The following is a 27,566-nucleotide window of genomic DNA, read 5'->3' on the forward strand; positions in this document are numbered from 1 at the left end:
ATTATAAAACATATATAAAAAATGATTCAAAAGTTGTCCTTTAAAGACAATATTTCTGTCTGGTTATTAAGACAACTTTTCCTTTTCCAAAACTTTATTCAAAACTTAATAGTTCTTGAACTATAAAAAAAATAATTTATTTATCATAAATAATCTCAAATATAATCGAAAACTAAGCTCTGAATAAAATTTTGGGAAAGTCTTCTTTCCAAGAATTCAATCAAAAATATATCTTTCAAAAATCGTTGTTTTGAATCATTCTGCATATATACGTAGTGAAGCGAGGAATAAAAATTGAATTATAAAATATAAAAAATTGAATTATAAAATATAAAAAAAAGAAATCATGTTAATAATATTAAAAAATGTAATGACTGTTTAAAAGAGTGTATAAAGAAGAGTGTAAAAATATATTTCTTTATCAAAAATAATAGACTGAACAATATTTGGCACCTAATTTATTATGAAAACAATATTTAATATTGCGTTTCTTTTTCTAAGTTTTAACATTTCCGCCTACAAATATATTTTTGTTAGAGGACTCGATACAGAAAAAAAAAATGTGTCAAAATAAAATACGAGACTGAATACGAGATTCCATCAAAATTCGAGATTGCATCCTGCAAGTACATATGCAAAAGATAAAACTAATTCCTTTTAAAAGTGCAGAGTTAAATTGATTTCTTTAAAGACAAGAATTAAAATAAAAATTCTTATATCTTCAGAAAATTAATCGATATATTAATTAATGTATGAAATCAATTTCCAAAGTTTTTTATACTTATAATAGATATTTAGATTAATATATCAATTACTTAACCTCCTAAATTATATGCGATACTGATTTTTTATAACTCTAAAACTCTATTGTAATCTCTTTCATACTAGGATCTTTGAATCTAATCAATTATTATTATATTATAGCTGTTATATAAGACATACGCTGCGGGACTGCCAGTATGTAATATCCACATGCTAGTTTTGTACATACAGTTTTTATTCAGAAATATTATAAGGACACTAAAAATACATACTTAAATTGTCGCGCGTCGTTTAAATCCTAAGGAGTACATGTTCAAAGAGGCACAGAATGATATATTCAGCTTTTCGTCTCTCGCTTTATCGATCACGAGGGTCCGTTATCGTTTTTTTTTTTTTTTTTTTTTTTATATTCTCTAGGAAACAACGAGGACGAGAAATAGGAAGGGACGAGGATCCAGTGGTTATGTACAAGTAGGATATCTCCAGGATTGTTTCGTTCTCGTCGAGCATCGATTTTCGAGATTCGCATCTCGAGACGTGGCTCGTCACTCTCGTTACGCGGACAGAAAGAAAAAAAAGAGCAACGTCCCGCTTTTTCCTCGCGAGTTTTGTCGGCATTTGTGCGCATTGATGGCCTTTCCCACGAGAAATCGATACGCGACCGTCCTCGCAATCTCATGCAGCGATGTGCATTTCACCGATCTTAATTTACATAAATAATAATGATAATAGTAATAATCGTGTCGCAGAAGAGAAACCGGGCGCGGTGCGATGTGTGTTTTCATTTGCGAAAGCAGCGACGCTTCGCTCCACTTTAATATTAGTGTTACGGGATTTTCAAGCGGGCAAGATGACGCTTTCTAATCGCGACAAGGCGATTCCGAGATCTCGTCCGAAATCTCGCGCCTATCGCCCGATTTGCTTTCTCCGTGTCTCTCAGAGCTGCGCCCTCGTTCTTCGGCTCGCTTATCGCTCGATTATCGATTTTTTATCATGATCGCCGGAAAACAATCGATCTCTGATAACCGGATCATGCGGCCGATCGACGCGTCACTCATTTCGCGGATAACAGATCACTTTCTTGCCGAGAAGCCGTCGCCGGTCGGGTCCAACAGCCATGGGTAGTTGTTGGGACACTCCATGCAGGTGAAGAGACGCAGGGTCTCGCCGGGCAGCTCTCTGGTCGTCAGAGGGCAAGCGTTAGGCAATGAGCAATAGGGTAAACCCTTTTCGTCACAGGTCTCCTTCCAGTCCTGGAAGTCTCTGAGCGCGGAGAGTTCAGTAGGTTGTTGCATCCACTTGATCACCTGATGAAAAATAAACAATACGTAACGTAATATTTCTGCTAATGTATAAATCTCTGTTTAACATATGAATGCATTCACAAATGCGATTATCAGAAACACAGGCTTGATCATTCACCTGAACCATGGTGACGAAGTACACGTCGCTCCTGGCGATCATCTCTTCGATGAACTTGATCAATTCGTCCTTGTATTCTTTTTTGCTCTTCAGCCAGGACGCGTGGAAGTGCAAACCGAGTGGTGCCCGGTTGCTGTTGAAGTGCCTGTTGAAGTTGTGTCTGAGCAAACGAGCGAACTGCTCGCCGGTCTGGATGTTGGAGCAAGAGTCGACCATGTGACAACCCGGCAGAGACTCGTCGAAGGTTGGATCGTCCCTGCGGTCCAGCTCGTTCATGACCATCTCCCAGACTGGGTGCGATCTCGACGGGCAGTTGCCACCGTTGCCGTTGCATCTATGGGGCATTCTAAAGTACAAGGTGTACGGCCAAATTGGCACACGTCCGAGAGACGCGGTGATGGAGGCGTCGTACACGAAGAACTGATCGGCCATCATCTCGAACTGCTTGTTACCACCGACCCTGAGGTAAGGGGCGCGCACGCCGATGATGGAGCCGTCGGTGATATTGGCGAAACGCTCGATGATCAGCCTGGCGCCGGCCATCTCTGCCAACCAATCGTCGTACGTGCCCTGGCTCCAGTATTGCGGATCTTCCTTATGCGTCAACGAGAACACAGCGATCTCGTGGCCGCGTCGATGAAGATCCTGCACCGCCGAGTAGTTGGTGTACTTGTGGGAGACGAAGAACGTGCCGCGAATCTGGCAGCCATTCGGATTTTGACGTTGCCCATTGAAAATCTCCTCGTAGAGATCGATGTTGTCTACGTTTACAGCGCCGTTGAAAGTGATCGTGATCATCTGCGGCACTTGTTGAGGATCGATGTTGCCAGGTATTCGAGTGCCATCAGCCGAACAGTAACAATCAGGCAGTACACATTGTGTAGGATCGCAATCCGGGGCACGGTTTGGATCAGTTTCCACGGCTATAACATATTTTTTCAATAACATTTATCTGAAAAATGTGAAAAAAATCAGTTTGAAAGAATTTCGTTGGATCATCAAAATAATTATACAGGACGTTCAAATCCTTTTTGCTAGAATGTAAAAAAATTTTGTAATATTCTTATACTCTTATATAACAATTCTGATAACAAAATTATTTTCAAATCTGTGTTCGATCAAACTTTTTAAATATTTTAGCAAAACCATCCCTTTCCATAAAACAGTCTCTCTTTACTTAATATTTAAATTTAAATTTAAAGTTCCATTGTACATGTGTCTAAATGTCAGAATATCAAAGTTATCAAAGGCTGACAATTACTTTCACAATTACGTTCGATAATTAATATCGTAATAATAAAAAATAATATGAATAATACGATTGTAATTTAAATCTGAGATTGGCGTGTTAACATCGCAATAGGCAAACGTAATATATTGCAATACTTACTGCAGGCGTTCTCATCGGACTCGTCCTTGCAGTCGGGTTTGCCATTACAGAAGAGCTCCTTGTCGACGCACTCGCCATTACCGCACGACAATTTTCCCTCCGGACAAACGGGTTCGTCGGTCTTAAGGATGGGCAGTACCTTACGTGGTTCTGTAAAATGCAATGTCCATTAGGCCGCGCAATGTTCTTCCGCAAATCAATCATTCGAGCTATCGAATAGATATAATATAGAAATTTAACTATCAACAAAATGACCGATAGAATGCCCAGTACGACAAATCATTAATCGCATTAACAATTTTCATTAACAATTTTTATCATAGTCTGATTTTTTTCCTTCTCTTTATTAAGGATTGCTTTAAACCAAAAGCTCGAAGTTATTATATCAAAATAGGTAAAATTTTCGTAATAGACTGTTACTGAAATATTGTATGAGATCTTTATCGCTACCGGTGCTCTACATAATCCACATGAAGAGTTAGAGATGTAATCAAGATTTCGTAATAGGCACTTTATGATCAGCCACTGAATACTGTATGAAATTCTCACTGCTGTTGGTGCTCGGTAAGTAATTCACGTGACCAGCTACAGGTGTAATCAAGGCCCGAATGTCACTGTTCACCGTTTATTTACACGCAGCAGCGTAGGAACCATGTATCATTCTACGTGGTAAACTTGGCAAAACAGACAGATGCAAAATAAAACTGTTAAGCTAGGGGGATTGTGCTAAATTAATTTGTGCCACCCAATTTCCGCAATCTACCTCGTCCACCTTAGCGAAACAGTAACACATTAAATCTCTACTCCGTTTATTTTTTAATCGCAGGGGCGGAGTATATATATATATATATATATATATATATATATATATATATATATATACATATACATGTATGTGTATGTACACAGGGAAAACTCTAGGATTTCAAGCTCTCGCAATTCTTCCGAAAAAAAATGACCTGCGCGCTCGTTCCTACGCCACTGTCTTTCGAGTTGTTTTTCTTTCTTTTTTCTTATTTTTAGCTTCCCTCGGAGTGGCTTTTGTCTCGTCTCGTTTATCGTCCCTTTTTATTTTCGTTCTCCAATCTTTTTTTACATTTGCCGTTCGGTACGAAGCGCACATTCTGTCGGTTAGTCAACGCGTAGCTTCTCATTTCATCGTCTACGAAAGGATATATATATATATATATATATATATATATATATGTCTTGTCCTGCAATCTCTTTACTGGTTTTCAGGCAGGAAGATTATTTGTCTTTTGTCTGACGACGACTCCAAAGATAAACTTTGGCTCGGCATTTGTCTGCCTCGTCGACTGGCAGCGATGCACGCAAGTCGTTATTTGTGTATGAGAAAATGAGAGTGGCAGAGAGGAAGAGAGAAAAAGAAAAAAAAGTGAGCTTTAAAAATATGATGATACGAGCGAAAACGTAGAGGAGAATAACTGTTGCAAAATTAAATTAGAGCGTAAAGCGGCATGGACGTGAGTTTGGCATGTTTGGCGATGACGTGATTTTCATAATTAATTTCAGAATCTTCTCATTTTGTTATTTACTCGAGGCTCGTCAAGGCTCCGTGACCTTCTATCGCTTAGAAATCGATGACTTTGGCGATTCTATCTATTAGCTTAGTTACCATTTGCAATATCGAGAGAAAATATGCGACACCCTGTTTATTGATCGACAGATTGAGATTATGGAAATGAATGTAGAAAAAGGTCTCGTTGCCATTTTCTCGTCGTGAGATGAGAATTGCCGGCAGAAGAAGAGTTTCGCGTTAATAAGATTAACGATCAAGCTGATCGTGCTTGAATTTCGAGACTTCAGTAGTAAAAGCGAGCCGGTCAGACGGCTGGCTGAATAGCGAGGAGCTACTCCTATAAGGAGGCCAGATCGCCGAAGCGAAACCGATCTGGATGCAGAGAGAAAGATTGGCGAACGAATACGTGCAACCTCGTACGAACGTTAGGGGGGAGAAGAGGGAGGTGTTAAATGTTAGAAAATAATTGCGTGCCAACGATTGACTCGTACAAATTGCAGAAAGAACGTGACATTTGAAATTTAGACGGGTGGCGATAATATGCGATGCGAAATATATATAGACCGCGGATTATATTCCGCATAATGCGCATCGATAAATTTTTCTAAAGTTCATCTAATTTGGGATATTAGGCCATTTGGGATATTAGAATTAATTTGTCTAATACACAATGTTCGTATTCAGTGGAATGAGAATCGAATGCAGCGGTGCGTTAAATGGAATTACATTTTGAAACCGGGCAAAAATCGCGATTATCTTTAATACAGAGAGAAATTATCAATGCGCGAATTGCAACACGTGATTTTATATAAAAGCAACGTTTCTTCGTGCAGAAACGTTGCTTTTCTTTCCTCTCGATCTCTCACGACGGGAAACTGCTAGTAGCGCGAGATTTATGGATATTCGGTAACTGATTTCGCTGTCATTCAAAAGTAAGTGCCTTTCAATCGCTAAACGAGATATGTCTAATACACATTCGAGTAAAATAAATATTTCGCTACTGGTTATCGCCACTCACAAGGGAATAACATAGCAACGCGGAAGCGTGTGATAGTCTTCCGCGTGTACGCTGGCACGCAACATAGTGTTAATGATTCGACAAACCAAGATGTTAAGCTGACAGCAAGTCTGGTAAAAATCGAAATTGGACGAAACCGCAAGAAATCAAATATTTTATTAAAAACTTCACTGCAGTATTAGCATGAATTGAAATTGCCTTCCGCGAAAGGAGAGATTCCACGGCTAAGAGAATTTCCAATGTGATTACAAAAAAGAAAGCGTTAATTAATACATCGCGTATAAAATACATCTATTGACTATTTCTCAAGTGATGTTCAAACAAGGACGGAGGAAGTTATTAGTTTAGATCGAAAAACGGAATCGAGAACACTCGTCTCTTCGTCCAACTCCGTTGGAAAGTGCAGTTAGTCGTACGCGTGGTGAATCGTGGAAATTGCATGAGAAAAATGTATATATGGGAGATAGTTTCGAAGATTCGAAACCGGGTTAGGCGCTCGCGAAGCCCGATGTTTTCACGACCGTGGCTGTCTCTGAAGCGTTTTCGTTACCGCTCGGAACGGATGGGGCCCCGATAGAATGAGACCCCGCCGGGCCGGCACTTTCGCTGAAAATCGAAACCAGTCCTCATCTGAGACTTGCCTCGAGTCCCAGAACGAAAGTGGTCGGGCGAGAAATCCTCGGCGCGGCGGGCGAGAAACGTTTCTCGAAAGTATCGGGCACCGGGGGCCATTTTCGATCGTTAATCGCTCTCCTCTTGAAAGTACAAATCCCCTCCCCTCCTCCCCCGATCGTTTCCTCCTCCTCGCGATCAATCTCTCATCGAGTCGCGTCATGTTAATACGCGCTTTCCGGTTTAATAGCATCGCACGTCGTTGGAAAGTTTCGCATAGTTGTCGTTTTCGATCCACATCGTTTACGTAACGAAAGCGATTGCGCAATATCCCGTATCGCGATTAAGAGAAGCGAGCGACTTCTTGCTCATAATTGGAATAACGGTCTCATCGGGAGTAGAATCCGATGGCTGAGCAACTTTCGAGCAACTCGAGAAAATTTCATTTCCGACGGATGTTCCTTGGTCCCTCGATTTAAACATCTTGACAATCGTTCAGAGACGTTCAGGGTCGCTGCGCATCGTGAACGGGGAGGGAGGGGGGGAGGAGAGGGAGGTTGCTCGGGATGCGGTGGTGAACGACGATCATGCGTTAGTTCTAATGATGGGGTGCGTGCTACGTTGCGAGTCTACGAGGGAATCGGCGATCCGACCGGCGATCGATTGGCGGCCGCCATCGCCGATTCTCCGACTTACTCTCGAGCTTGTCACAGTTGGTGACTTTGCCCTTCCAGTCGCAGGTCTGTTTGTCCAAGTCAAAGGCCAGTCCGCTGGGACACGTGATTTGCTTCAGGCCGGACCTTGTACACCTGCCGGAGCCGGGACAGAAAACAAAGGGTGCCTGCGTGAGTCTAACTAGGGAAAAAGACGTGTTGTTCGCTTACTCTCGAGCTGATCGCAGTTCTTGACGTTTGTCTTCCAGTCGCAGGTCTGCCGCTCGATGTCGAACGCGAGACCCGTGGGGCACCGCACCGTCGCCAGCCTAGTCACGCCGATCTCGCTGGCTTTGTCGCACCTAGGATCATTTTCATATCGAAAATCCATTCCCATGCACGCGCAATAACCTCCGATTAGTCAGCGCGTTTCGCTCCGTTGTGCGAAATAATCAAGCGCGGAATACAATAGAAGGGAAACAATAAACGTTTACGAATAAAACATTTACAATAAACAAGTGTAAGTGCATCGACACGACGCATCGATATTATAAACTGGCGCTATATCAATGAGCCATTGTTATGACATAATATGGCCAAGTAATATGTAATATTCATACGCCTCTATTGTGTTCTGCTAATATGATTTTAGATTTTGATGAGTGAAATGAATGAAAATCGTTGAACAAATGAAAGACCAACGGTCACCGCATTAGAAACACAACGCAAGGAAAGTAATTTGTATTGATTATAAAAAAATATCAAATGGCAAGAGGGAAATGTTAAACTGGTCTCGGAGTTGCATTTAGCCCGGATTGCCTTGAGTCCTGGAACATCGGAATGTGATCGAAGCATTCTTGTGATCAGTCACATTCTAGATCAATGAACAAATGATTGCTATTTTTATCAACCGATGGCTTATCATCATCTGCATTTCGAGACGCATTTAGTATGAAACCGGATGTCCTTGAGACTTGTATTCTCTGTCGTGACAAATAATGAAAAATGTAGCATGCGATTCGCTTCCTTCGATTTGCAACGAGCAATTTGACAAAATTCTGAATATGCGTGAATAATCGTGGGCGAGTAGGATTAAATTAGCGCGAGAGAACCGGGGAAAGTCTAGTAATCGAACGCAAGTTTGCTTCAAGTCTGCTTCCTGGCGATCAGTAGAGTCAGTGATATAAGCTGAGATATAGGCGGAAGTGAGTCAGCGAGCCACTGGCTTTTTTACTTAAAACCCGATTCACCTTGCGCGATCCCATTCACCCGCGATCGCTGTGAATTAAACGCATTATATAAGGCGATATAATTATAACGATATAAAGCGCGGAGGCAGCTCGCCGGCGTTCTCCAAGTTCTTGGAAACCGGTGCTTAAATTTTTTTTTGCTTTTTGTGCGTGAAACAGTGAAAATTTATATAATATTATTCCGCTCGGGATAACCTCGTTGAGGCGGCTCGATCCGGTCCTGTATTCACGGATGGAATAATACGACGGCTTACCTCACGACATCACGACAATCTCCTTCAACGCTCAAGCGAAAGTATTCATCGCCCGGCCTGTCCTGACAAAGTTCTTCGGCGTTTGCGTCAATCCCGTCACCGCCTTCCTCATCTTGCGCTCTGACCTGTGTGCCTGCAGAGAGGAATATGATTTATTAATTAATAATACATACATAATATATACTTCTCTTGCATCACCGAGTGTATTATACAGTCAGCTTTATATTAAACTCAACTTCTCCTCTTTGTTTAATAATTTAATAACTTTGCTTCATAATTATTAAATTTTTTGGAAATTGTATAAAATATATATAAGTAGGATTCAGTAGTAAAAGTACTCTTGCTTGCATAAGAATTGTCCTGATTTTTAAATAACTTGAGATTTTTTTAAAAATTCCTTTTATGAATACTTCCATAGATGGTGATGTAACATCGCTGTAGAAATTAGGAGCAATCGACGTGATCAAAGGTACACTCCAATCGAATGTGACATTTCACATGGAGACAAAGCGGAGGTGAATTCGATTAATCGCTGAAAATGTCACGATCGGTTCACGACATGAGCGTGCGCTTCGCGATCGCGGATCGAGGGAGGGGTCGGTGAACTCCAGTAGAAGTAGAAAGTCTTGAAAATGTCAGGACAACGGGGAAGGGGAAGGACAGTGGTTCTCCAGAGTAGCTTCTATTTCTCTCTCTTTTTCTTTCGAAATACACGCGATTAATATCAATCTTGAAGAATTTTTATTACACTTCTGATTTTCCAATGTCTACCAACAGTACTTCACTTCCTTTCGTTATCAGATATTTCAAACTTGTAATAATTTTCAACAATTTTAAGATTAATATTCGACAACAAATCGCAGTTTATTCTGTTACATTTGACATAGTTTATGAATCAAAATTTAAAAATCAGATTCCAGCCTTGATGATTACGAATGGCAATTGAAATAAATATCAAAATCATCGCTATGAGAAAATTTCGCAGGGTTAAATAAATTATAAATAAAGTAGATTAACACTTACCGGCAAGTAGACACAGGGATCCCAGCAGGAATATCAACTTCGGCGACATCGTCGTCGTCGTCAGGACAGAGAACGTCTGGACAAGCCGCGCCCTCTCCGCCCCTCTATATGTGCACCACCACTCCTTCCCTCTTCATCGTGGAACTTTCACCTTCCGGACCGTGCTGCCACCTTTCAAATGGGCATCAGAAAAGAAGCAAAGTCCTGTTTATCAGAGAAGACGAAGAATTGACGAACAATTAAGTTCCATTATCATGGAAATTTAATCTGAAAAATTATTGCACGTGCAGTGATCGTTACAACATTGTAACATTTTTAGCGAAATTTCCAATTTTACTTTACCTTCAGCCGAAGGAAGATATGAGCACTTGAAACCTAATATAATCTCTTCAAACCTAAAAGCATAATCTTCTAAAACGAAGGCGAAACGAAAATTTGGGTTTTAAAGGACTGGGAGGACGCAGATTGACCATGGGATGGAATGCAAAATTAATCGTTTGCATTCGTTTGGGTTCTATTTTTTACCTGGTTCCATTATTTATTTCTCATTTTTACACCACTAACTTGTGCGACGTGGACACCATTTTTAACTCGATGGGCCGCCGATAAGCGGCTCCTTCTTCGAAGAAAAATCGCATCAGGAATGCTGCATAGAATCCAAAAGCTGGATTTATAATGTTGTTTGTGCTACCTAAGCGCTACCTGAAGGAATCTCTAAATTCCTAAAAGCTTTATATTTAATCGTCGAGTATAATGTTAGTATAATGCGGATAATTTCTTTGAAGCGCGCGTCAGGCTGTTCAATTCAAGGTCCAAGCCGTGACTTTGATCATGGCACATCGAGAAGTGAAAATGAAATCTTTTATGGAGCTTCTTTTTACGATCCTCATGAAAACGTTACGATGTTCCGAAGGCGATCGCGAATGAAGCCTTGCACTCGTAAACCTGAGAAAGTGTCACTCCGCGCCGCGTTACTTTCATCGGGAAACCGCACTTGACGATGTACTTAAGTGCTATTTTAAGTCCCGATACTAAGGAGAGTATCAGGAATTTCTGTTCGCAGAATAAATTCAACGTGCAGCCCCGTTAAGGAAACGCATTACGACGGATGCTCAAAGAGAGTTCCGCTTGAAAACGAAACATCCGCGCGTGGGAAGAGGAAAGTCATTTGAGCGAGAGAGAGAGACTATAATTTGAGATGTAATGTTCGTGCGTACGTGACTACGTAAATCGCTTCCAGTGCTCGGGAATTAACTATCTGCTCGCGATTCTGTGAAATTGTTAATGATTCAATCCCTTTAAGTACGTAATCGTGAGATGAATCCTTCCGGAAGAACGGTATCATCTGCATGTGCAGCGAGGCGCGAGTTTCAGTTGTGTTGAAAGGCATTTGACCTTTCGGCGAAATCTATTACGCGGTTTCGAAAAACCCATTTTCCCAAAACGATACAGTACGAGATAACACATTTCGAGAGATATATATCTTAATATAAAAGAGAGAAATAAATTTATTTTATATAAAGATATTTTATATAAAGAGATGAATTTATTTTTTTCTTATTTTATTAATGCGATTACCGATTTATTTTAATAGTCGCGTCTTCGGGGCTTTTCCATGAGACGACACAGCTTGTAATAAATTTGCGGTTTACGCAGTAAAGGTTATCTGTGTCGTTGCCAGCGAAATAACATCGCAGTACGCGTATTATTACGCGAGACATTTGCATCGCCATATCGCCACGGCGCGCCGTGGCGAAAGACGTTTATTCCAAATTCAGGTTACGAACGTACCGTGACACGTGCAAAAGGATACAGATCTTCCTCAACAGTCAAAGAATGAAAAAAAAAAAAAGGGACAAAAGCCAGCGTATCGACGTCGCGAAAGCGACACGAAAGCACACAATGAAACTCGCTCTAGTACGGAAGATCTCGCTTCCTGCTTGATAATTGCCCGCCTGAGACGTGCGTTTGGCTTGAGAGACCAGAACTGCGCTTATACAACGTAAGGGGAATCTAGTCACAGCGGTAATTATGACACGGCGAGCTATAAAAAGCTTCACCGTTATAAACGATTAAAATTTGCATGGAATAGGCATTAATTCAATACGTATTTTCGTTACGCAATGCACGATATATTCGAGCCTTTAGACGTCGCTAATAATCGCGCAACTTACATGATATAATGCATAATTAATTTTACGCGCGAGCGTAATGATTTTTTTTCTCTCCTCTTCGTAGAAGTGTAAAAGTGTACACGTATTTCGGCGAGGCTCCCCTCGGTATTGTGACACGGGAGGACCCAATGGCATTTCTAAATGCGCGCTCGAGCCCGAGTCCTTGGCGAGATGCACATGTCGAGATGCCGACGGGGGCACACGTTCACCACTGTACGTGCAATAAATAAATGGGGAACCGCGCAGAAAACCAGTTTTCGTAGTGTTCGCGAAGCTGCGTGCGGGGTGTGTGTGTGTGGTGTGTGTGGTGTGTGTGTGTGTGTGTGTGTGTGTGTGTGAGTGTGTGTGAGTGTGTGTGTGAGTGTGTGAGTGTGTGTGTGTGTGTGTGTGTGTGTGTGTGTGTGTGTGTGTGAGTGTGAGTGTGTGTGCGTGTGTGTGCGCGCGTGTGTGCGTGTGTGTGTGTGTGTGTGTGTGTGTGTGTGTGTGTCAGCCTCTCCATTCCGTTTCTTCCCCCTTCCTATTCGACCTACGTGCCTCGTTGTCGAGGTGTCCTATGCGAGCCCGAAGGGGTATCCTCGTTATCTTCACGATCGACCCCATCTTTCATCGGTCGCCGAGTAAAAGTGACTAACCGGGAAAAAAAATTACATGGTTGATATACCTTCGCCGCACTTCTAGGTCATCTCACGGAGCGCTCGCATTTACTGTATACATCGTCTCTCGTGATTTCGAATTTAAAGGTCGACGTTGGTTTCGATACCGATTTCACATTATTGTTGTACTCGTTTCTCGAGTCCCCGCGATCGTGTCTCCGCGATCTTATGAATACGTATCGCTTGAAGCCCCCCGTGAAATTTCAAAGAACCTTTCCTCAACCGAGTGTCATAAATATCGTATCACCCAAGGCGCCGGGGCCTCTAAACTTATCATCGATTGCAAAACGCGAATCACTCGTGGCGAGGAAAGACCGGGCGACGAGAGAGTTCTCATTATCTCGTCTAGGACGACGGGGGTCGCGATAAATGTCAATTGCCAATTGGCATTTCGAAGCCTTTTCTCTTCAGAGGCGCCGTCTTCTCTCCTGCGGTGCACTGAACTGCAACTTTTCTTTACCTGTATTCCCTACCCCCTTCATTTTTCCTCGACTGCTCTTACATACGGCACGTTCCCCTTCGATCTCTCCTCGAACTACTATTGATCCTTTAATCGTCGACAAGCTCATCTTTGACTCCACGAATGCACTCAGAAAGATCTTAAGAACGTGTCGCTCAATTAAGTGACAAGTATCGGTTAAAGAGCGGCTTTTGTGTCGCTTTTTACATTGCCTTTTTTTTTAAGCTGCGTCGATTATTGCATTAACAAAAAACAACTAATTATCATAGTAGATGCAATAAGCATCGTGTCAGATTGCGTGTAAGATTGCAAGATCGCAATCCGATGAGATGTCTGTTGTATGATTACAATTCGATATCTTATAAAATAAATAAGAATTAATCATAAAAAGAAGAAAAAAGAAAAGATAAAGATCTGAATATTAAAGCTGGAGACTAAAAATAGGTCAGGCTTCAAAGATTTCTTATAAAAAGGTTCTTTTTAAACTTCAAAATACAGTTCATGGAACCGTTTATATCTGACAGTGTCTTGCCTTTATGATTTAAAAATAAAACTTATTTTTATTTCGTGAATATCATACGTATGGAATTGATCTTTCTTTCAGTACATGATTTGTAGCAAATTGATATCTTTCTAAAATCACACGATTAAAGCTTCAACGTGGTGTATATCCATTTTTTGTATCTTCTTTTTTACCTTTTATTCTCTGATAAGAGCAATTTTTCTCTCGTTAAACGCTTTTCTTATCTTTTTACGACATTCTGATTGTCTGTTAATACTTTCAATCTTTTAATCTTTCAATTTTCCATTTAATCCCTTTTCTGCACACTCGATTGAAGAATAAATTTCCGCATATTTTGCGCAATTGATTTACATAGATTACTGTAAAAAAATGAGAAAGAAAGAAAAAGGATGAATATATAATACTTATGTTCAATTAAACTCAACGAAAATTTATATCACTCGAGAGAAATTTTCGTTTTAAAGTTCCATGTTATGCAAATACGTTACCCGAACTTTGTATTTTGTTTCTTTACTTATGCAAAAATTATTATTTACTATATGTCAGAAATAATTTAATAACATAGATAACAAAAAAAGGATTAATTTTGACTATTAAATTTTTTCATTTTTTATTTTTACATATATCTCTTGTGATAAAATATCCAAACAAATTCTATGAAAAATTTACGTCAAATTTGACCTAATTTCAACTGTTCAAAAATTAATTTTTTTAAGTCCTTTAATATCCTTTAATATCGCAATCTTCGAAATAAATTCACAATCTGTGTGGCTTGATCCATCAATGTCGCAATGTTTTAAAAAACTTTTGTCTTCCCCTAAGTTATACTCTTATAAAACCCGTCGAACAATATTCAAATCACGTTTATTATCACCATTTTTACAAATATTTTTACAAATATATCGAAAAAATTTCGCGCGCATTCAGAATTTGTTTGATTCTAATTTGTTACAAATTATATACTTTACTTAATCCTGATTTATCCTGTTCAATCATATAAATTGTCATTACATTTATACAATATATAAGGATTTATAATTTTATAAGTTAATTTATTTTAACGTCAATTAGTTAACGGATTCGAAAAGTCGATCATCTCGCGATGCCGGACCAGTGGACAATGACCTATTCACGGTCAAGGTGAAAATCACGTCGTCCCTGGTGTGCGTCGGTCATATGAACGAGTCCTCTTCCGCTACGTGATCGGAATTCAATCGATCAAATCGTGCTTTGATCTACGATCATTGATCTGACCTGATTTACCCTTGCGTATCGACTACACGCGAAGTAATTCGAATTATTTCTCCATTACATTTTTATCGTGCATAATGCAAAATTCAATTTATATCGCGCACAAAAACGCGTTCGTTATATTATTGCGCTCGTATAATTGAATTTGCCAATATAAACGACATAATACAATTAATCTTCTGGTATAAAATTTAAAATATTAATGCACGCGGAAATTGCGAGAATAACGCGTGCACAAAAGACCGCAAATTTATTATATTGCCGCAAGTAGATGATAAATAAAAACCGATCGACGTGCGAATAAATCGAATGAAAATGACAACTTTCCAGTTTGACGTTTCTTTTATTCGATACACATTGCAAAACGTATAATGATGTAATAAAGTTACGGAATAAAGCCGCGGAACGTTCGCACTACGACTTGCTACGTGCGAATTCTACTTTGCAGCTAAGCACAATCGCGTAAGCATGCAATTACACGTAATAGATAATGGTCGAAGACTGAGGCGAAAACCGTAGAGATCCGTACGGCGCGATTTCTCTTGCGAAGTTTTCCTGCTGATGGAGAATCCCGCTTTGTTCGCCAACGACGACGACGACGACGACGACGACGACGACGACGATAGCGAACGACGGCAAAGATGGCTGATACCTCTCGTACGCGTTCCTAAGAAATAAAAAAAAAAAAAAAAAAATAACCACCATAAACGCCGATCGAAAGGTAGAAACGGCGACCACGAGGGCGTGCCAGAAAAACGGAGGAGACGTCGCTGCATTCCCGATGCACCTAAGTAGGCGCGCATAATTATGCGCATCTCGTATTTCGAAACGCTTCTCTCCTCGCGTCGGTCGTTATGCGCTGCCGTGCGGCTCGCCTTATCCAGACTTTCCCATCGAAGACACCGGCGCTTTCCGACGAGGAAAAAGGCCAAGGCGGAGTAATCGGGTGGCCTTTGCGCGAAGTTCAAAAAAAAAAAAATTGTAAATGTTTTTATAACGAGACAATCTTTTTCTTTTTTGTGCACAACTTGTGCACAATGAGCAACGATTTTTCTCCTGTTTTTAACTCGTATCGCACTGCTGAATAAAGTATCGTGTACACAGAACGGTTAGTTTGATAAATCGTCTCGTTAAACGACAATACTAATTTTATTAAATTATGTGCAATAGACAGAAAGACTCTACATTTGAGTTGAATTGAGTTGAATTATTTCTCATTTAAATTGGCAATTTAATTGCAAAATCATCGCGCGGGTTCACGAAAGCGGTTCACCTTGTGATGACGGCAATCTTCCGCCTCGCTTCACGATCGAAGAAACTGTTGAATTATTAAATGTTAATATGTAAAATATATATCACGTGTTTTATCGGAGAAAGAAGAGAGGGAAGATTAGATATTATATAAAATACTGTTTCTCTTTTTTATTTTTTTTTTCGCAACAATCTGAAGTTTTGAAAAGAAAAAATTTTTATCGCAAGAAGATAATAAAAGTTTGTTCTAAAGTTTAATTTTGTGCAAGTAGGAATAAAGTAAATAAAAATAAGATAGATAAAAAATATATTAATTGAGAGATGATTCTTTTATACACAAAATGTAGATCACTGAAGGAAATTTTAATAACAAATTTTCTTTTAAAACATTCTATTCGGATGCGTCATCGATAATGTATTTTGACAATCGCGATTTTAATGTATGCAGAAAATGCTCATTACGAGGACAGTTTAACGAGAACGCAGCGGAATGAATTATTGCTCGCTTCCGTGTAAAATCTCATCCGAGTCGACAGCGGAATTTATTCTCTCCTCTCTCATCTCGGCGTCCTATTAAATAGAAAACTTTATACGGAGATTAACTCTCGTGGCATATCGCGTCGATAATTGCCAGCCTGGAGTTAATATTACGAGTCGCATTCGCGAGGTAGTTGATTAAAGAAGATGATATTATGATGAAGAATCTCGTCTATAAAGAAGATGATATTATGATGAAGAGTCTCGTCTATAAAGAAGATGATATTATGATGAAGAATCTCATCGATGTTCCAAAATGCGTGGTTGGTCTGTCTTTGACAATACAATACTTCTACAATTCTTCTTTTTCAAAAAAATGTATTATTTACAATATTTTTTTTAATCGCACATTAGATATAAATGAAACTCTAATCAACGTCGGAGGATTCTAGGACATCGCATATAGGAGGAAGTGGAGTAATTCAGCGGGGATTATTTCTTTTTCAACGTCGTAAACTTTCTGAAAGAGAATCGCAGGAGAGAAATTCTGTCTTTGGAAAGGTACGCCGGTCGATCTGTTCTGTAGATGAGAAGGAAGGTGGTTCACCTTGCACAAACAGCCTTCCGTTATTCACCGTAATTCGCTCCATGGCCAGCGGCGTTATCGATTCTCCTTATCGGCAATAGAATGCGCAAAGCCATTGCGCTATTTCTCGAATCATCGATCGAATCTGTCATACCCGGGGAATTCGTTCACTTTTTCACTTTTCCGCTATCCGCGCGAAGGACATGGCCGTATTTGGCGCGGAATACACGACGCATTATTCTGACAACTTCTGCGTTGTAATTGTGAATCTGACAAATCGAGATTCGTGTTACTATTTCAGCGAAATCAGGGCATTACAAGTGATTGAAGTAGCGCATTTGTAATTTTGCGTAGAGAAGATTTCGAGAAATCATTAAGAACTCGATGAGTCATAATATAATTATATTTGTTAATCAGGCTAGCGCTTTTTTTTTCGAGAAAGCCTGCAAAGGTAAAGTTGACGTTCAATTTTGTATATATTATCATGCAACTCACGTATCGAGTGAATGCTTATTATGCGCCGAGTCATCCGAAAGAAGGATATAACAACTTTGCTATGTGGAAGGTTAAACAGTTGCAAATGTACATTGTCATCGGCCATTATCATTTGTTATACAAAGAGACTCAGTTCCTACAATATTTAAAACATACGTTGTGTGCACTCTTTCGCTATTCGAACGAGAGAAGTTATTAAGAAAGAGAGTCGCTAGGAGGAGTGGTTGCGCGATTCGAAGAAAGTCCATGCGGCGACCCGAATTTTATGATCCACCTTTCTAAATCGACCTCTAGATCGCATTGCCAACGTGTCGACAGGTTTAAGCCAATTCATCTTGTACGTCTGTAGCTTAAAATTAGAGTGGAGTCTATCCCGACATGTTGGAATCTATTGAGTGAAAAACAGAAAAGGAAGAATGTCCAGAATGTTAATACAATGACGAAAGTTCCCCGGCTACGATGTCTTAAAACAATCTTTCCCTGTGCGGTAGATTCGTAGAAGCAATTCTCAGTTATGGAAAGAAAATATCAAGTGTTAAGCCGATAGCCGAAGCTCTGTGTCGTAATCCCCTCCCTCCCCCCTCTCTTTCTGTTTTTATAGCTTTAAAAGTTAATTTAATTTTATGTCACTATTAATATACATATTTCCAAAGATTAAGAATCAATCTGAGGTCATACTACTGTCTGGCTCATATCTATTTTGGAAGAAGTCAAGGTGAGTTAAAAACGGTATATAAAAAGCAGATGATTTCAACTGAGAGAGTGATTACTTATTTCTGGATAAATCGATTTCGTTGGATATAAATGAATAATGATTCTTTAAGCAAAAAAAAAAAAAAATAACCAATTTCTATATAACTATATATAATACAAAAATATTTTGTAAAGTCAATTTTTATATAACACACATTTTATCTCTATTTATTCGATCTTTATGGCTTACGCCACGTCGGAAAATCATATTTCATGCTGGAAAACGTTTTCACAGCCGTATATCTTTAACGTCGTTTAAGTAAACGCATCACGAGCATGTTCCCGTGTCGCTTATCGCTTATCTACGAGGAAACGATCTATCAATCGTTACGCGTGTAATCAAATGGCTATCATGAATTGTGATCTGCGAGCGGTGACATCCCGGAAATCTGCCATGGATGGTTTCACGTTATTTATTTCTACTCATTTCTTCATGAGATCCACGTAACTCGACTACCACGTTGTTACGTCTCGCTCGACGATGTGCGACGATATGTCACGCTTGCAATTAGAATACGACTAAGATTGCAAAATTAATACAAAGTTTTTCTCACAAGGACATACATATGTGGATTATCGGCGATTTCAGTACACAAGTTGCAACAAGTGGATTCCAGATTGTCCGCTTGAAATAATCGTTTCTTAAATCATTATTAGAGATTGCAATATTTTCTCGGAACGTTGGCTGCACCTGGGTATCTCGGAACCGTTTTATGATCACCCGAATGGGTGACCACCTTGTCACGCTTTCGTGAAGAAGAGCGATGCACCTCTTCGAATTGCGACGTTAGAAATCGTTGGTGAAATTTAATTGTTATACTGGAGATATAAGTCATGGGAAAATGGAGCAGGTTGCGCTATCATTTTTTTCGATCAACTCGTGAATTAATCATGGGAACTTGACTAATTGTGTTCTGTCAGAAATATTTATGTATTTATTCATCAAATATCCATCTCGACCGAAATTTCTGTATTTTTCTAGATAGAAAGAGAACACAAATTCTGAACGGGGAACTGCATGGTGACATAACATTTTTCATTCCAAAATGTACTGCTACAGTTCGCCCGCTCGGTCCCCAAAGACCAGCATTCTTTATGCCGACACGAGGATACGGATATGTTTTCCATGTTGCCGAACATCTCGCAAATCTCGCGGCATTTAAGGTCCGTACCTTTTTAATGCTCAATCTTTAATTTTTATAAACCTTGCGCAAGTTATCCTCGTACGATCGATCGAATACCGGGCTCTGATACGTGGCCCGAGCCTCTCGCACGGTTTTCGAGGAATTTCTGATTTTGTAACTCTCTGGCGGCCTGGGACGACCTTGCCTCTTGTCACTTTCACCAGTTCGTCCGCAGGGTCGAGTTGGCTCTATCGCCGCTCGGACGAGTTGGCGATATATCCATGTCCTGGATGAAAGACTGAAAGTAGAGCGAAAATGAGACAGGGCTAAAAGAGAGAGAAAGAGAGAAGCCGATTGCGGCTGCAGCCACGTGCAAACGCCCATTTATATCGATGGAACTGTGCACACGCGTGCACACGTACGTGCACATGTGTGTGCACACGTGCGTACCACGGTGGTAGGGGAGCGGTCGACCTTGCCCCTGAAGAGGTGCGGTGCGGTGCGGTGCGCAGGAGGCGGACGGTGCGGTCCCTAGAACGAGCTATCGATCCATATATGAAATTCATAGCTCTCCGCCAGCGGATCAGGATCATCGGCAATTTCCTGAATGTGCCTACGACCTCACGTCGCTTGGAAAAAAAGAAACGCGGAGGAATTTTGTGTTAGATAACGATAAGAGGATTAAGCGCGAGAGGAAGCGCTTCACTTTTCAGAAAGTCTCACTTTCCCTTTGCCTACTTTGCATCTAAATCGCCATTAGATTAGGTTATACAATTAGTAGTCATGAAGGAAACTTCCACGATGAGGAAAACAGCTTGCGACTTTACCCCTCGACAGCTACAGCAGGAAGATTCTCGAAGAGGATTATTTTCCATTAATGGATGGATCGCTGAAGCGAAGAGGAGAAGAGAAGGAAGAAGGAGAGAGAATCGAGAAACGCTGTTTCAGGCTGTCCCTGAGAGTTCGGAAGACATTCGATCCTATCTCGTATTTAGCTGACGCAAATTTTCTGGAATTAATCGCTCCGAAACAGCGTCCTCGGAGCTGGAAGTCTCGCAAAAAGGGGCGGTTTTCGTGCTGCATGGCAGCTCGAGGGCACATAACATAACACACAGCCTCGCTGAGAACTTTCACTGTCAAATATCGTACGTCATGTAATCCAGGGCCGAAGTCGTAGATGCAGCGAGGACGGCGGATGAAGAAGAAGGGAAGAAGGAGAAGAAGGAGGAGGAGGAGGAGGAGGAGGAGGAGGAGGAGAAGGAGGATGAGGAGGAGTTCGCATTATCCGCGCAATCTCGGGAAGATTCGTCGCCAGGACCAACCATATATTCTCGTATGTGCATAAGTATGAGAATGACCCCGCTTGTGCGAATAATGCGACGATGTCGCAACGACACGGCTGAAAAATCCCGTTACGCGGCTCGCACCGTACAGTACAGTATGGTACGTTTATGGTCAACGCTTTAACGTCAGCGCTTGTTTGTACGATACATTATCTTCGATTCAAATTGCATTTCATTTTCAAGCACCATTTATGCCCCTCGAAACGCTCGAATAGATAAATTAATTGACGCGAATCATCGCGTACAGAATTTTCCTTCACCAGTCCTGCTTGCCACTTACATTTTTTGCGTTGGATATCTTTGTCGTCAGACATGAAATTACGACTCTATTTAATAGCGATGACTATAATTATTATCGAGTGATTATGATGACTTTTAACAGCGCGCGTTGCATTTAATCTCGCGATACTTTACCGGCCAGTCCTTCAAGTGAGAAAACCAAGAAACAATTTCCTGCAATCATAATCCACTTTATTCGTGATGAATTCATAATTCAAACGTATGTTCGCAGTTAAGAAAATCGTGTAACGCTTCTGAGCTTTATTCAATCCGGCCGATTATACGTTGCCTTCTAACAAGTCTCTCTCTTTCTCTCTCTCATAAGATCCTCCTGCGGATAATAAGTGGTGTCGTAATAAACGTAGGTATTTCATTACATCTTCAACGTATATTCAGTGACATTAAGAGAGAGAGAGAGAGAGAGAGAGAGAGAGAGAGAGAAAACTCGTCGAGTGGGAAAGATCCGATGGTTACGGGGAGTTGAAAGTTGAAAGCGACAGTGGAAGATGCCGAGGCTCTCTCGTGTCATTCTTGAATTCAATTTCGTTTTCATTCGCGAGTGGATAAAAATATCCCGGCAACGTACTATCTCGATATTTATACACAGAGATCCGCATCTCGTAAATAATCTACGAATATAATGCCTCGATAAATTCTCCGGCTAATATAAATACATGCATACCGACGAAAAAAATACACGCGCGCCTCGAAATACAAATGGGTTAATTAAGAAAATGCCATTAATTATCTTTTCCATCATCTAGAGGTATTGCGACGTTAAACGGAGATATCAATCATGAGCCCATTAACGAACTGCGGCGGTCGCATAAACCTCGGGACGCAAACGGCCCGCTCTCATGCCTTTCACTACGAAAATTCTTCCGATATCGCGTCTCGATCGCCATTAAAACGCATGGAAATGAAAGAACCGTGAAGCGAGCCGATAACAAGGCCGCCGATAACGGCGCCGCTCGATCGATCGCGAGAAATTTGCGCTGACACTGACGAGACGGTCTCGAGGTCGTATAATGCACTTCACCGCGGCAACCAACGATCGCTCGATCGATCTTCCGGTCGCGTCCTTGCTTGTCCGAAGGGAAGCCTTGGGTCCAGCCGGAAGATCTGCCTGAAAAGGCAGATTGATGAATCTGCTTTCCCTATCGTAATCGTTATCGTAATCTTAATCAATAATCGAGCGCTCGTGTCGTTCGTTAATCCGCGATTCAAAGACAACTCACACACCGTGACATTTTCTCCTGGAGAAAAGCGAGCGGAATGTGCGTGGGTGACGATAGGTGTGGCGATATGCGAGCTCCCGCTCGGAGATTTCGAACTACCGACTCTCAGCGACACCCGCAAATCAGGGTCGGGGTAGGGCTTTGTTCGTGCAGCTCGGATTTCAATGAGACGGTAAAAATAAAATAGTACGTTAATTAAGTCCATTGAACACGATAAAGCGCAATTGAGCGCTGGAAAAAAAGTTGAAAGGCAGCGGGTCAACGAGATGACGCGCGGGAGTTAAACTTGTTCGGTGTTTTCGAGCGGCAGGTTCTCCGCCATGGATGGAGAACGTCTCGGCGCGGTTCGCCTTTGCCACGAAATCTACATAATCACTTTCTATCGAGATTAGATTTTCCTTCGTGCCGGGGGCGGATTTTATCCGCAGGATTTTCTATCGCGTTGAGTCAGTCGGTCATACGTTGTCCTATCTGGCAATTTAATGTCTTGTTACGCGGGCAGCTTTGCGCAGTTATCCTCGTTATTCGACTCGAATAATCGATCCGCGATAATCGGTCGCCGCGATTCGACGGAATCGGAGTGAGTAGAAAATTTCGCTCGTTCATGCGGAACGCTCGTGTAACGCCGGTAGCGGGATATGGTTTATTATATCGCTCTCCACCTGTCTTACGTCGACAGTGTTACATTAATATCGCGGCAACGCGCCGGAACACGGTGAGCTACAAGAAATAATCGGCCGGTGCAACGATGTCGTAAATCTGTATCGTTGTTTTGCAAATCGCAGTCTTATCACGCGGGTTCATACATGACACACTACGGGCTATCTGGTCATTTTTATCAATTATGATGATTCAATTAAATGCGTTCAACAACAGCCTTCGATAGCTCAGTTGGTAGAGCGGTGGACTGTAGTTATTTAATTGAAAAAGAGACATCCATAGGTCGCTGGTTCAAATCCGGCTCGAAGGAGATCTTTTCCTTTTAGTTCCTATACGATTTCCTTTTAATTAATTAAGTACCTCAAAAAACTGGTTTGCAAGCCTTCGATAGCTCAGTTGGTAGAGCGGTGGACTGTAGTTGTTTAATCGCTTATGCAAAAAGAGACATCCATAGGTCGCTGGTTCAAATCCGGCTCGAAGGAAAAATCTTTTCTTTTTAATTTCTATACAATCGTCTTTTAATTAATTAAGAACCTCGAAAAATTGGTTTGCGAGTCTTCGATAACTCAGTTAGTAGAGCGATGGACTGTAGTTGTTTAATTATTTGTGCAAAAAAGCCATCCATAGGTCGCTGGTTCAAATCCGGCTCGAAAGAAATTTTTTTATTATTTGCTAATAATTTTTAAAAATTTTTGTCTTAAAAATCATTTATTAAAATTAATAGAATTATTTATTTAATAAAAACTGTTTATGAAATTTCTTTTAATAATAATTTTTTGTAGATTGCTATATTGAACTTTAAAAATTTTATTAAATAAGTAAAAATTTTCCAACTTTTTATTTTAAATACTGATATCATATTTTTATTAGTGTAATATCTTATAATAATATGTATATATACCTTTTTTAATAACTAATAGAATAGTAGGCTCTGATTATTCATATTTAAAAATAGACATCCAAGTTTAAATCAATCAGTTTAAATCAATAAGTTTAAATCAGGCTTGAAGAAATTTTTTACTGTCATCTTCCAAGAATCTTTTTTCTTAAAATACTAAATATTCTACGCCACGCTGATGAGAGTATGTAAAAAAACACACAGGTTATTATTCATCTTTTTATAGACAAATATATGTATCTTTATATCTTCAATTGCTTCACTAGCGATAGACAATTGATTACTTTTCTAGAAAATATCTAGTAAGTTATATATTCCAATTCGATTTAAAGGAGGTTTTATTTTACATTATTATTTAAATATATATAATGCAGTATACAAATATTTTTTGTTTATTATAAATATTTTCTGATAGATCTAGATCTTTTAAATAACCTTCACCACAATCCTTCGATAGCTCAGTTGGTAGAGCGGTGGACTGTAGAGGTTTAGAGCATCCCCATTCTGAAGAAATCCATAGGTCGCTGGTTCAAATCCGGCTCGAAGGAAATTTTTTTTAACACATATTGTAAGACAATTTTCACAGTCTGATTACATTTTTGCAATAATAAGAATATTGTACGCTTTATTTTTTTTTATGCTTTTATTTCAAAATTTTTATTTTTTATAATACATGGAGCTTTCGAAGACACCATGTTACATTTTATTTGTATATCACCACTAAAATTTCCACGATTAAAATTTCTTACGTTTAATTTCTTATGTTAAAAATGATAATATTTTATACTCGTATATGAAAAAAAAATATAATTATATATTTATTTGATTTATTTTATATACGTTTTACATCGTCTGCAATTTCATGTTGCTAAATTCATTCATCGCTGATGCAGTAAGTAAAAGTGTCTGTTATGTTTGTTCATAATAAAATTTGGATTTTATTTTTAAATCGCCCGTTACAGTATTATCGACTGATAAAATATATATGTAATGCAAGAAAATCTCCGGACCCGCCCCCCTGATCTCATTGAGCAAGGAGAATTTCAATTAAAGGCGCGGAGATAGGCGGCACGATATTTATCTGCGCCTAACTGAAAACAAACCATGGCAAACAGATAGACGAATATCGGCCGCGTCACTCGCCTTCCGTCACCCACTGACCTAGTAGGAGTCAATTTCACCGATCCACACCGTTTCTTCGTTCGGCTTGGTATCGAGGCGCGCCAGCCGCCACGCCGGTCCGACGTGCGATCGGAGAGCAGAAGTTATTAAATATTCCATTATCGGGATTCTTGCACTTGCAAGCGGCTTAATGGCCCGGCGTGCTTTGTTTTAGCTCGGATCCCAGTTATATACCTTGGCACACCGGAAGCGCGCCAGATAACGTACGCTACCTCCAGCTTCCGAAATTGCATCCCCCCCTATCTTTGTTCTCTTCGCCGAGGCGGATTATTATTAATAATGCACGTGTACGCGACTTTACATAGACGGAACTTCGCAATTGCACGGATACGCTTACGACATATAGATTGCTTCAAGTTGCTCAAATTCCTTGTAGTGTATCTCTAATTTAGAATTTAATCAAGCCGTAAAAGTCTTCATGAAAAATTCCGACTTGGGTTGGAACACGTGATAAATAAAATTATCATATTATAAAATTTACATGTACTAAAACTAGAATTCATTCAAATTGAGTCATTTAATTTTGCATGAAAGACGTTTGACATTTCGAAATAATTAAGCGTGTTTGAGCGACGCGCAGACACGTCGAGTTAAATGATATTGCTCCAAAACTAATATCCACCGCGATAAACTTGAGGCTTGATAACAATCCTCTCTCGATACCATAAAAGTTTTATCATGTTCGCCAAAGATAATCGATTTTGGTGCGGATGAACGATTAATACCCAGTGGCACATCTGGAAGTCGCGCACGTGAGTATGGCATCTGGACGACGCTGTTAGGCGTGTTTCGTCTTTAAACAGCAACGGCCTTGCCATGGCTCCGCGAGACAAGCAGCTTTCTCTACTTTCGCTTATGCGAGATTTTCAGGTTGCGCCGTTTAGCGCCGTTTGCGAGTGTTCCGAACGGCGCTGCGCGAGAAATGTTGCATTCCACGAGAGGAGAGGAGAAAATTCGTTCGGTACAAGGGATCAATATTGCCTCCCTTGTCATTCGACCGTTAAACCATCCTCGCAAATCTGTCCATTAAATCGCATTGCGTTCAGAGCAATTAGCGATGTGTAATTAATTCATGTAGGAAGAAAGGTTTCTTTCTACAAATCGATATGAACAGTCGGTCTAAAGAATTGAATGGCAATATCTATTTAATCAGAATTGATGTAAAAATCATATTGATTGCGTTTTTATCATATTATATATATATATATATATATATATATATATATGTATATATAAATTCTAATCCTATAATAATAACATCTTAATAACTTTTTCACTATAGAAATTTCTTGGGAATGAGATTGTCTCTGTGCAACATCCAATACAGAAAGGCTGATAGATACAAGCCATGCATGAAGTGCAATACAAGACATTAAGAATATCATCTTTGTCGTTGCGAAATCTATTGGCGTGATGCAGATTCCACAGATGGATGGAATTTGATCGTGGGTGCACCTCCCATTCGCGTGACGCAGAAAAATTATCTAAGAAGAAGAATTTATCGAGATTAAAAATCGCGAACGTACGCGAGTAGGCATTTGAGTAACAAAAGAAGAATAATGCCACGTTTGTCGCTATACCTTATCAAGGCATAGCATAAATATATATACGATTTCTAATCTTTTCGCATGCACGAAATTAATATGACAAAAATATAACGATTAATTTCTCGTTTACGAAGATCGCTCGATCGCGATTGAGGAACATGTTGCCCACGGAATAAAAGTTTCATCGCAGAATTCTTCTGACATTGATTAAGCCCGTCTCGAAACAACGCTCAAACGGCGACGAAAGAGAGGCTGCATCGGAATGCAACCGTTGGCGGCCGGTTGGTATTTCACGAGATTACCATTATTTTTCTCTCCTTCTCTCGTTCGTCCTTTCTTTTTCCCCGATTCGCCGATCTAAGGAATAACGGTGGGACGACGATATGCAAAACGACGTATTATTAAAGGCGCGCGTGTGTGTGTGTGTGTGTGTGTGTGTGTGTGTGTGTGTGTGTCCGTGTGAGAGTCCCTCATCACATCTTCCATATAACGACAGCGTAATGCCGTTAATCCTCCTTAATTAGCAAGGCAGACTTGACAACCGTTTAAGATAGGATAAAGAGAGCCACTCATCGTAATTACGCTTCATCATGAGCCATTGTAATGCGCGCGACACGCTTACTCGCATCTTCACTCTTTCGCGATTTAATTCGAATTTTGCGTGGAAGCTCGCGTGCAACGTTGTTATAAATGATTACACATCTCCCGTTTGGGATATATAATTATTTACTGCACCTCGAGTTACTTA

General features: G+C 40.2%; 1 protein-coding gene and 3 non-coding genes across 5 annotated transcripts; 3 read left to right on the forward strand and 1 right to left on the reverse strand.

The window, feature by feature from the left end:
* Positions 1-978: 978 nt before the first annotated feature.
* verm (LDLa and CE4_CDA_like_1 domain-containing protein vermiform) lies at positions 979-10,082 on the reverse strand. 2 transcript variants are annotated; one of them, XM_011639754.3, is made up of 6 exons: positions 9,925-10,082; positions 8,902-9,034; positions 7,441-7,553; positions 3,575-3,724; positions 2,185-3,107; positions 979-2,069 (listed from the first exon to the last, which is right to left on the reverse strand). In XM_011639754.3, the coding sequence occupies exons 1-6, from the start codon at positions 9,971-9,973 to the stop codon at positions 1,836-1,838; spliced, it is 1,602 nt and encodes a 533-aa protein (XP_011638056.1). In that variant the 5' UTR covers positions 9,974-10,082; the 3' UTR covers positions 979-1,835. The 2 variants fall into 2 exon arrangements, with proteins under 2 accessions (XP_011638056.1, XP_011638055.1); XM_011639753.2 differs by lacking the exon at positions 7,441-7,553 and adding an exon at positions 7,629-7,759.
* A 13,325-nt stretch (positions 10,083-23,407) lies between these two features.
* TRNAY-GUA (transfer RNA tyrosine (anticodon GUA)) lies at positions 23,408-23,501 on the forward strand. Its single transcript has 2 exons — positions 23,408-23,444; positions 23,466-23,501. It is a non-coding gene; the product is annotated as a tRNA-Tyr (tRNA).
* Positions 23,502-23,572: 71 nt separating this feature from the next.
* Positions 23,573-23,673, forward strand: TRNAY-GUA (transfer RNA tyrosine (anticodon GUA)). The gene is made up of 2 exons: positions 23,573-23,609; positions 23,638-23,673. It is a non-coding gene; the product is annotated as a tRNA-Tyr (tRNA).
* Positions 23,674-24,536: 863 nt separating this feature from the next.
* On the forward strand, positions 24,537-24,637 carry TRNAY-GUA (transfer RNA tyrosine (anticodon GUA)). The gene is made up of 2 exons: positions 24,537-24,573; positions 24,602-24,637. It is a non-coding gene; the product is annotated as a tRNA-Tyr (tRNA).
* The last annotated feature ends 2,929 nt before the right edge of the window (positions 24,638-27,566 follow it).

Source organism: Pogonomyrmex barbatus, unplaced genomic scaffold (assembly GCF_055798465.1).
Source record: "Pogonomyrmex barbatus isolate J1 unplaced genomic scaffold, ASM5579846v1 scaffold17, whole genome shotgun sequence".
Lineage (NCBI taxonomy): Eukaryota > Metazoa > Arthropoda > Insecta > Hymenoptera > Formicidae > Pogonomyrmex > Pogonomyrmex barbatus.

What these genes read in the sequence shown, in the direction of transcription:
- verm (XM_011639753.2), bottom strand. Translation starts at nt 9,973, where the DNA reads ATGTCGCCGAAGTTGATATTCCTGCTGGGATCCCTGTGTCTACTTGCC. An exon ending in GAACTGCGATCAGCTCGAGA is followed by an intron (nt 3,725 to 7,628) that starts GTAAGCGAACAA and finishes TGCATTTTACAG; the next exon opens with AACCACGTAAGGTACTGCCC. An exon ending in GTCCGATGAGAACGCCTGCA is followed by an intron (nt 3,108 to 3,574) that starts GTAAGTATTGCA and finishes AATATGTTATAG; the next exon opens with CCGTGGAAACTGATCCAAAC.